This window comes from Protopterus annectens, chromosome 7.part0 (assembly GCF_019279795.1).
Source record: "Protopterus annectens isolate FY-2018-M chromosome 7.part0, PAN1.0, whole genome shotgun sequence".
Lineage (NCBI taxonomy): Eukaryota > Metazoa > Chordata > Ceratodontiformes > Protopteridae > Protopterus > Protopterus annectens.
The window spans coordinates 1,333,352,447-1,333,361,279 of NC_056739.1; the positions used below are offsets into that span (position 1 = coordinate 1,333,352,447).

Here is an 8,833-nt window from a genome sequence, read left to right on the forward strand (position 1 = left end):
GACAGATTATAAATATTGTTCTCATGAACTTAGAACATTTCTAGAACAACAGGATTTGTGTTAGTATGCATTATTGAAAGGATATAAAGTCTAAAATTTAAATGTCATTATTTAGCAACTTCAATCCCTTTTATGAGGAACAGACAAAAATATAGGACAAAATCTGTGGACATTCTGAGAAAACCTAGACAGTTGAGGGGGTATGCCACCTACCTCTTACACACAAACACATACACCTGTGGGTAACTTGGGGATTGTCAGTGCACCTACTACATGCCTTGTGATGTAGAATGAAACTGTACCACTTGGCAAAAATCTATATAGGCACAAGGAAGATATGTGGACTGTACACTGAAGGCACCCCATCTAAGAATTGAACGAGAGAACTGAGTACTATGAAGGTAGAGCAGTTAAAGAAAGGAAAACAAAACTGTGCTTTGCTTTCTTAAAGAATATGTTCAGGTCCAATGTATTTTTGAAATCTGCCTGGAAGTTAGCCACCCATATAGGTTGTTATTCTTAACTTGTGGAATGCAGTGACAAATACAAAATATAGCTTATTTAGTTATTTAAAATAAAGATGAAAACAGAATGTTTTTGCTTGTATTCTGGAGGGTACCTGCTCACCTTCTGTCATTAAATGTTGTCATGTTTAGTAGTGGTATGATATGACAAAGTACTTGGCTTAAAAAGCAAACGAAAGAACAGAAACATATGGGAAAGAAAAGGAGAGCAAAAAATAAATCACAGAACTCTGTGAGTTTGCTTTTCTGGTCATGTCCTCTGGTTACTAGCTAAAGAAGCACACATAAAAAAGCACCAAAACACACATGATTATGCTAACAAAGTACAGCACTGAAAAGGGGAAATGGCTATGTTCTTGAGAAAGCTTGGCAGAAATCTAATATTATATTCATAATAAAGTACAAATTACATGACCTTCTGCCTCCAAGAACACATCAGTCAATATTACAACCTTCAAAGCCTTACAGCAGAAAGGGCGAGAACATCAGATGTGATGGGAAATATTTTTAAAAGTCGTATTTTTCCATTAGTTATTTTATGTGAAAACCTGAGCAGAACAATCACTGACCAAGACCAAACTTCTAAAGCTGGTGGAAATAGAATGCAGATGCCAGTTAAGAAAATAAATATATTGAACAAGTGAATTAACTAAATCACACAGCCATACAAGACATATATATGGCCATTTAAACTTAGAGAGTTGTTGCACTTATCTGCTGCTTTACCTTCCATTTCTATGGGACCCTCTGGATGCCTCTGTTGACCTATATTCACATTTTCTAGGATGACATTCCAGTGCCTCATCAATCTGTCTGAAAAAAAGAGATTCCTGAAGTTTCATTGAAATGTTCTGCTGCTTAGCTGTCTTACCTGCCCCCTCTCCCACCTATCTTCTTCACAAGACCATATCACCTTCCTCTACTAGACAGCATAATATATTGTAGTCAAGCCCCTACTCACATCATTCTTGAACACTGCACAGTCATTAAATGTTAAACCCTTCTTTATATGCCTAACCCTCCTCTTGGTCATCTCTTCAGCAACAGCATTTTAGTAATGCACTTCTGCATATTTCAATTAAAATTCATACAAATCAGTTTTGAAGCTTAGAATTTTATGGTGGCCCCTAGATAATTCAATTATAATATGTACTGAAAATCCTTTACACTACATTGTCAAACATTGTATTCTTGCAATAATCCCCACATCAATAAGCCCCACATACACAAACATACATACACACCTACCTCTCACTTGTCCATTCTTGCTTCACTGCACAGTCCAAACATCTTCTGCAGTTCATATTCCATGTGCAGAAAACAAAGATGTAAACAATCGGTCATACAGGCACAACAGGTGTTTGTGACTTGTTTTCACCATCTGTGGCTGTAAAGGGTGGTCATAAAGGTGAACACCCTTAAAAAAACATAATTTTTTTATTAAAAGAAAATTAATCTCCCAGCTGCCACAGGCAGTCTCTGTTTTATGGGCAGTGTCCCGCCAAGAACAGCACTAATCCAGACTATCAAGACTGGTTGAAAAAAAATAAACTTTCATTAAAATAAATAAATAAATAAATATTGCACCCTTTATGTGATTGGGCTGTATGGCAGCCTAGGTGGTCGCCTAGTTCACATGTGTCTAAGTCCGACCGTGGTTGTCCTTTAAGGACTCTCATCTACAAATGTGGGATACTGTCAAATGTTTTCTTAGAGTCTATTCATGCCATACTTCAATTCTTCCCTTTTTTACAGTTTTCCATTATGACTTTGTTTAACAACAAATGATCCTTTGATCCATACGACTTTCTTTAGTCACCCTTTTGTTCTATTACCATGATTGAGTTTTCTTCTGACTACAAACTCTGTTCATAGGTTCATGGGTTCATACTAGGCTATCTGCCCTAGGGCATTTATAAGCCTAGCCAGAGTGTGTGTGGCTTTCACCACCCCTTAGGATGAGAATACTATACCCATTAGTTTGCTGTGCCTCTGTCCAGCAGTGATACAGAGATGATTCCCGGGGTAAACCTACGATCTCCCATCCACTCGTCAAGATTTCTCTTGAACAGAGTCAGTGAGGGGCTCTGCCTCACATGGACTGGGATTCTGTTCCATAGTGTAGGGAGTCTCTGGGTGATGAATCTGTCCCTCCAGCATGTCCTATTTATATCCGTGTTGAGGTTTAAGTCTCTTGCTCTCGTGGCTCTGGTGGATTTGGATTTTTGAGGTGGAGCATGTCCATTAATTCCGGGTTGGACATGGCCTTGTATGTCAGGCACAGATCACCTCTGAGCAGGCGGTATGCGACTGAATAGAGCTGGAGTTTCTTCAGTCGGGCATCGTATGACATATGTTTGAGCCCCTTTATCCTTTTGGTGAGGAACTTTTGGGGTCTTTCCAACTGCTGCAGGTGTCGGGTAAGGTACATTCCGAATGGGGCATTGTACTCAATCATTGGTCTGATAAGTGAAGAGTACAGGGGTACAATGACCTCTCCTGATCTGGATGTGAATCCCTTCATGATCAGGTGGGCAATGTAGAAGGTCTTCCTAACCACTTTGGCAATGTGAGTGTCAAAAGAGAGGTTACTGTCAACTTTGGTCCCCAGGTCCCTGATAACTTCTTTTGGCATCTATTCCAATGTATAGTTTATACATCATTGGAAGACAAGTTATTGGTCTACAGTTTTTAAGTTAGCTTGCAGGTTCAATCTAAAGTAGGAGCACTATTTGCCCTTTTGTTAACCATGTTGATGTTTGTTCAGGGTTCGCATACAAATAGTTCTTACTCATGGCTAAATTTTCATGTAAAGACATTAACACTTTTAGCTAGAAGTTAGGTAGTGCATCCAGGCCTTGAGTTTTCCATTTAGGAGCTTTTGTTAATTTTGTTTCAGTATTTCCATTTATTCTTCATCTCATTTCATATCCTGTACATTTGAATTTCTTATTTTCTTTTACTACTTCTATGCATTTAGCATCTTTGTTATGCTCCACAGCATCTTCATAGACATTTCTCCCAAATTTATCTATTTCTTCTTTTTTGGTGGTGTTTCAATTCCTTTTGCCTTATTTGCCAGTTCTCTATAAAACTTTTTTGGGTCATCAATAAATTGCTTATTTTGTACGTTTCCTTTATATTTATCTGTGTATCTTCTAAGTTTTTCTGCCTGTGCTGATATTTTTAGTTTATTATTTGCGATAGTGCATGATAAATCCTGATCTGTTTTGAAACTGTGCATTACTTTTATCATGTCTATCTTTCTATTTTTTTGCTGAGCTGTTCCCTCTTCTATACTCTTCTAACGGGGATACCTCTTGTCTTAACTGCTTTACAGTTTTCTCTGTTCAATACTTCCATGATGGCATTTGATTTCTCCCTTTCCTTTTGCTTATTGCCTTGTGTTTTGTGGCAAGATTTCTGTTATTAATTTAGCTGCACAGTAATATATTTTATTTACTTCTGTTATATCACATGAATCTCTATGATCATTCCTAATTACTGTGCTCATTTGTTTTATCAAACTTCTAACTTTTTGGGTTTTATTCACTTTCTGTAGTCTTATTTCTTTCATTTATCTTAATACGTCTGTCCATCTCTCTTAAATCAAGCAACTCTCCTCTTAGATCATTTTCTTCTAAATTGACAGCACAATGTTTGTTCTCCATTTCCTGAGGGCATTCTATAGAAAGTTCCACAGCATCATCCTGTGGCACATTCTCTTCAGTTTCATCATGTGCCATCCATTGCTCTTTCGTATGGGAACTCACTGGCCTATCACACCACAAAAATGACTGTGTCAGGGTGGACTGTGCTTCCCTTGCTGTATAACTTCAACTGGACTTTTGTACTGATTTCCTATGAAAGGTTCCAAAGTATCCTCATATGGCAACTGATCAGATGTCTCCCACTCCACTGGTTCCTCCTTAATTTGAGGCTCCACTGATTTGCCCTGCTGTGATATAGCAATCTATTTTCTAGACTAAATCTTTCACTTCAGAGGTAATCCATAACCTCAGTTTTTATTTCTTTAACTTCTCCATTACTTATCCTCTTTTCTACTTTTCCTCTTGTTTTCTTATTTTTTTGTATTGTAAAGTTTTCCAAACCTTATTGCTTTTGCCTGTATTTGCTTTCTTCTTTGCATACATATTGCACCGTATTAAATCTTTCTCTTTCCCATGTCCGTATTTCTTCTTCAGATGTCTCCTGCTTCATCTTTTTCTCCTAACTTGGGAGACCTGTGTTAGACTTTCTACACTAAATCATTCACTTTGCAGGTATTCCATAACTTCAACTTCTACCTTACTAATCTTTTGTTCTACATTTACTGATTGTGATCTTATTTTTTGTATTGTGAAATTTTCCATATCTGGATGCCTTTGCCTATATTTCTCTTTGAATATCTTTGGGGGCTGCTTTTTTTGCATTAACTAATTTAGCTAAATCTTTCCATAAATATTGCACCATATCAGACCTCTCTTTCTTTCCTGTGTCCATATTTCTTTTTTATACCTTTCACAAACCTCTAGATTGTGTTCTTTATATTTTTGCACTCCCTCAGTCACTTCTTTTTTTAAATGTCCCAATGTTTTTTGGTCTGTATAATGATTTTCATACATTTGTTGTATTAATGAACACAAATTTTTATTTGAAGCTTCCGATAAATTTTTTTCTAATTTCTCTCAATGTATTTGTATATCTTCTGTATGGAAGTTCTGGGCTTCTTGCATAATAGAATGAAACATAATTTCTTTTTCCTCAATAGTTCACTCTATTGACTTTATGGCTCTTTTTTGGCCTATCAATTTTTGTGATTTTTCTGTACTACTTCCTTCTACAACAGGGGGGCCCAACCTCACCCTGGGCCTGGTCTAGCCCCCACTGTAGAAATGTTTCCATGTCTTAAGGATTCTACCTCCTGGCACCAGTGCACCTACCAGCATTGGGTACTTTTTTATCCTGACTCTTGTGTACCCAGATATCTTTTTTTTAACCTACTGCTCATGACACATGCTATATAAAATGCAGTCTATATATCAGCATTATCTTGGTGAGATATTGTGAAAACAGGGTCTACCTCATGAAGGTTACTCACCAAGACTTGAGGATAAATTAAATTCCAGCAATACTACTTTCCATTGCTTGCTGATTTATCATCTCTCCATTCAGATCCAACTTCTGGCTATCATCAAAGACTGAACCAATACAATTTCATGAATTTTAATCATACTTTGACTTAGGAATGGGGTCCATTCCCATCATGGTATTAGAAAGCCAAAATACCTGGAGATATTAAAGAGAGAGATATTCTCTCACTTTCATAAGACCACTAGGAATGAAAAATGTAAATATGAATCTAACTAGCCAGTCTAAATTTCCAATGGTATACAACACATTCAATGAAAAATGAGTGACTTGGGAGAAAGATGACACTCCTAAAGCTAAATATGCACTTACCTCTTTTTTACTACTTTTAGCAAACTTTGCAGCCAGCATACATTTATAAACATCTGCAGACACCTTTTCAAGCAACTTTCAGAGTCCATCTACCTTCTAGTGTATGCGTCATGCTTGACAAAACATGTAAAAGAAGCAAGGGCATATTTAGGTGATTACTGCAGAATAGAAGCCTAACAACATGGTAATTAATGTTCCTCCAGATTAATTTTGTAATCACGGTAAAAGAAATACAAAACGTACATGCTAAACTTACTGAAATGCCTTGGAATGCCACAATTACTTATTTGTATGGAAAACTTTATTTGATAATAAAAATAGCATTCACAGACTTCTTTTTTGTAGCTACATATACAGTGTGTTCTGTTTCAAGGAAAGAAGCTTTTACTGAGTAAGTCCACATCTACTTGTACTTAGACTAATGTTATGTATAGCCTCATGGGTCAAATAAAGCTATGAACAATGTAGTATTTATATATGCATAGTGTTTTATAAAAAAAATTGGCCCATATAATCTTCATCAACACAGAAAATTATGTTTTAGCACATTGCAAGAAATTATAAAGAACAGACTGCATACAAGTGCTGTATAATACACAGGCAGGCCCACCATCAAGTAAATGATAATTCAAACCAACAAAAGCTTCAGAATTACTTAAATGGTTATCCATTTTAAAACGGCTTTACATACCTGATTCAGTTTACATTAAAATATTTCCCCAAGAATCATTTTGTTCCATTTCAGAAATATAAACACTTATCACATTCCTCACAGCTAAGTTTTGTCATAAATTCTCTTTTATACAAGAAAAAGGCAACAATTTTTGACAAGCTATTAATTACAGTTTAAACTCTGTACACAAGATGGCTGGCCATAAGCTTGTTTTGTTTTTACAGTACCATGGAAACAATGGTGATAAAATGTAGGATGCGTTTAGTGTTTTATGAAAAATATGAAATAGTATACATGTACACACTAATGCACTGAAAGCAGCGGTACACCTCAGTTGTCTAACAGTAATGGCAAGCATCGTGGCTCAGCTAGGAAGTAGTCCATTAAATTCTTCAATCAGTGCCACAGCAGACCTTTTATCACACTGTTTCAATTTAATAAAATATTTTATAATCTCTCCATTATCAGGTTTAAATTACATCATATCTATAGCAAGACTTATAACCAGAGATATTTCTGGTGACATATCTTTTTCCTTCAAGTGACTGGAAATATACTTTATAATGTAGATAACCTTTTAGTGCATGTCTATAAATAGTTTGATTTGTCAAAGTTCAGTCCATGAAACTCTTTGATTTTGGTTAAAAGCCCGTCACACAGGCTTGAGGCAACAGAATACTGGACCCAGTAAATCATGGGAAATATTTATCCCCATTGGCTTCTTCAACTTGTTTGAGGCAGGTGAATTTAATACAGGCTCATTTTTAAATGCTTTACTTCAGCTGATGAAGCATACATGCATCTCTAGGAAATAACACTGCTTTGTATCCTTCACATATATACAGAAAGTCCAGTGATATAAATGAGCATGTTATTCTAACACCTGTTTGGGGAATCGCAAGCAAAATACCAGCAGTAGTCTCTATGCATCATGAGGACTACAGTAGGAACACTCAAGTTTAAATAAACTAAAAATAAAAAGGTTTAAAATTAAGATTTTGTGCTCTTGTCATATAAATATCCTTCATTACAGCAGTATTAATTTCTGAACTATTCGCCCACATTAGATTAAATAATTTTATTTTCAGCAGGATCATGTTAACATCACCTCCTAGAGTTATAAACTGTATACAAAAATCCAAACCAATATTATGGATTTCACCATAAAAGCAGCAGTCATATGAAGCTTGTTTTAAATGAATGATCTTGCTGCTTAATCCTGGTATTATGAAATCCAACTAAAAATGGCCTGATGAAGGAAGAGTCATAAAACACATGCATACAAGGATGAACATTTTCTAATGCATGATACATATTCTTGACAACAGTTTCCAAAACATATCTTGACACAATCTTTGTGGTATGAAACATCAGGCACATTTCAGCATCATTTAACAACCAGACTCTGCTAATACTTGAATCAGCTGGTTCTGGATGTTTGGTTAGACAAGAATATGGACTCTGTTTGGATTTATTCTGAAAATGTCATTCCCTCATTTCTTCATGGGACACACAGCACTTTTCCATCTCAATATAAATAAAACTCAGCAGTAGGGCACAAGGTCATATGCTGAGATCAGTACTGCATTCTTTGTATGGTCTTGGCCTCAACACTGGGGGAGGATGCCTGGAGTTTTTGTCATTGTCATACTTGGAAATATGATCTCTAGGATCTCCATGTCTATGTCTTTCATTCCTGTTTCTTCTATCAGGTGACCGCTCTCTTATTCTTTCAGGTGATCTTTCCCTTCTCCTGTCCGATGATTTTGCTCTCCTCCTTTCAGGTGAGTATTCTCTTTTCCGGTCAGATGTTTGATCATTTAATCTTTCAAGTGAATTCCTTCTTCTAGTAGGTGATCGATCCTTTATTCTATTGGGTGACCTTTCCCTTTGCTTTTCTGGAGGATCATTGTTCCTTCTAGCATGTCTATCTCTAACTTCAAGTGTATTACCTGCAACTCTTGGCTGTGCCCTTCTTTCTTCTGGAGATCTATGCCTCCGATTATTTTGTTCACTTTCCATATTCCTTGCTGTTCGTTCTTTCCTTCCTTCATGTAAACCATCTCTTCTCCTAGCTGTAAAGTTATCATTTCGTTCATAAGTCCCATTCCATGTGCGATGTTCATTATGTTGTCTGCTGTGTTCTCTGCTGCTGTTAGTTTCTTTTCTTGGT

The 8,833-nt window shown here is 36.3% G+C and overlaps 1 protein-coding gene across 13 annotated transcripts in view; it reads right to left on the minus strand.

Annotated features, from left to right (window-relative positions):
* Window positions 1–6,266: 6,266 nt before the first annotated feature.
* MAGI1 (membrane associated guanylate kinase, WW and PDZ domain containing 1) overlaps window positions 6,267–8,833 on the minus strand; it is a 687,439-nt gene continuing 684,872 nt past the window's right edge. For 9 of the 13 annotated variants that reach the window (XM_044077950.1, XM_044077948.1, XM_044077957.1 and 6 more), the window contains one exon: window positions 6,267–8,833. This exon is cut by the window's right edge and continues 142 nt beyond it. In XM_044077950.1, coding sequence (XP_043933885.1) covers window positions 8,224–8,833 — 610 coding nt within the window. In that variant the 3' untranslated portion in view covers window positions 6,267–8,223. The other 4 variants (XM_044077955.1, XM_044077951.1, XM_044077956.1 and 1 more) reach the window with 1 other exon arrangement.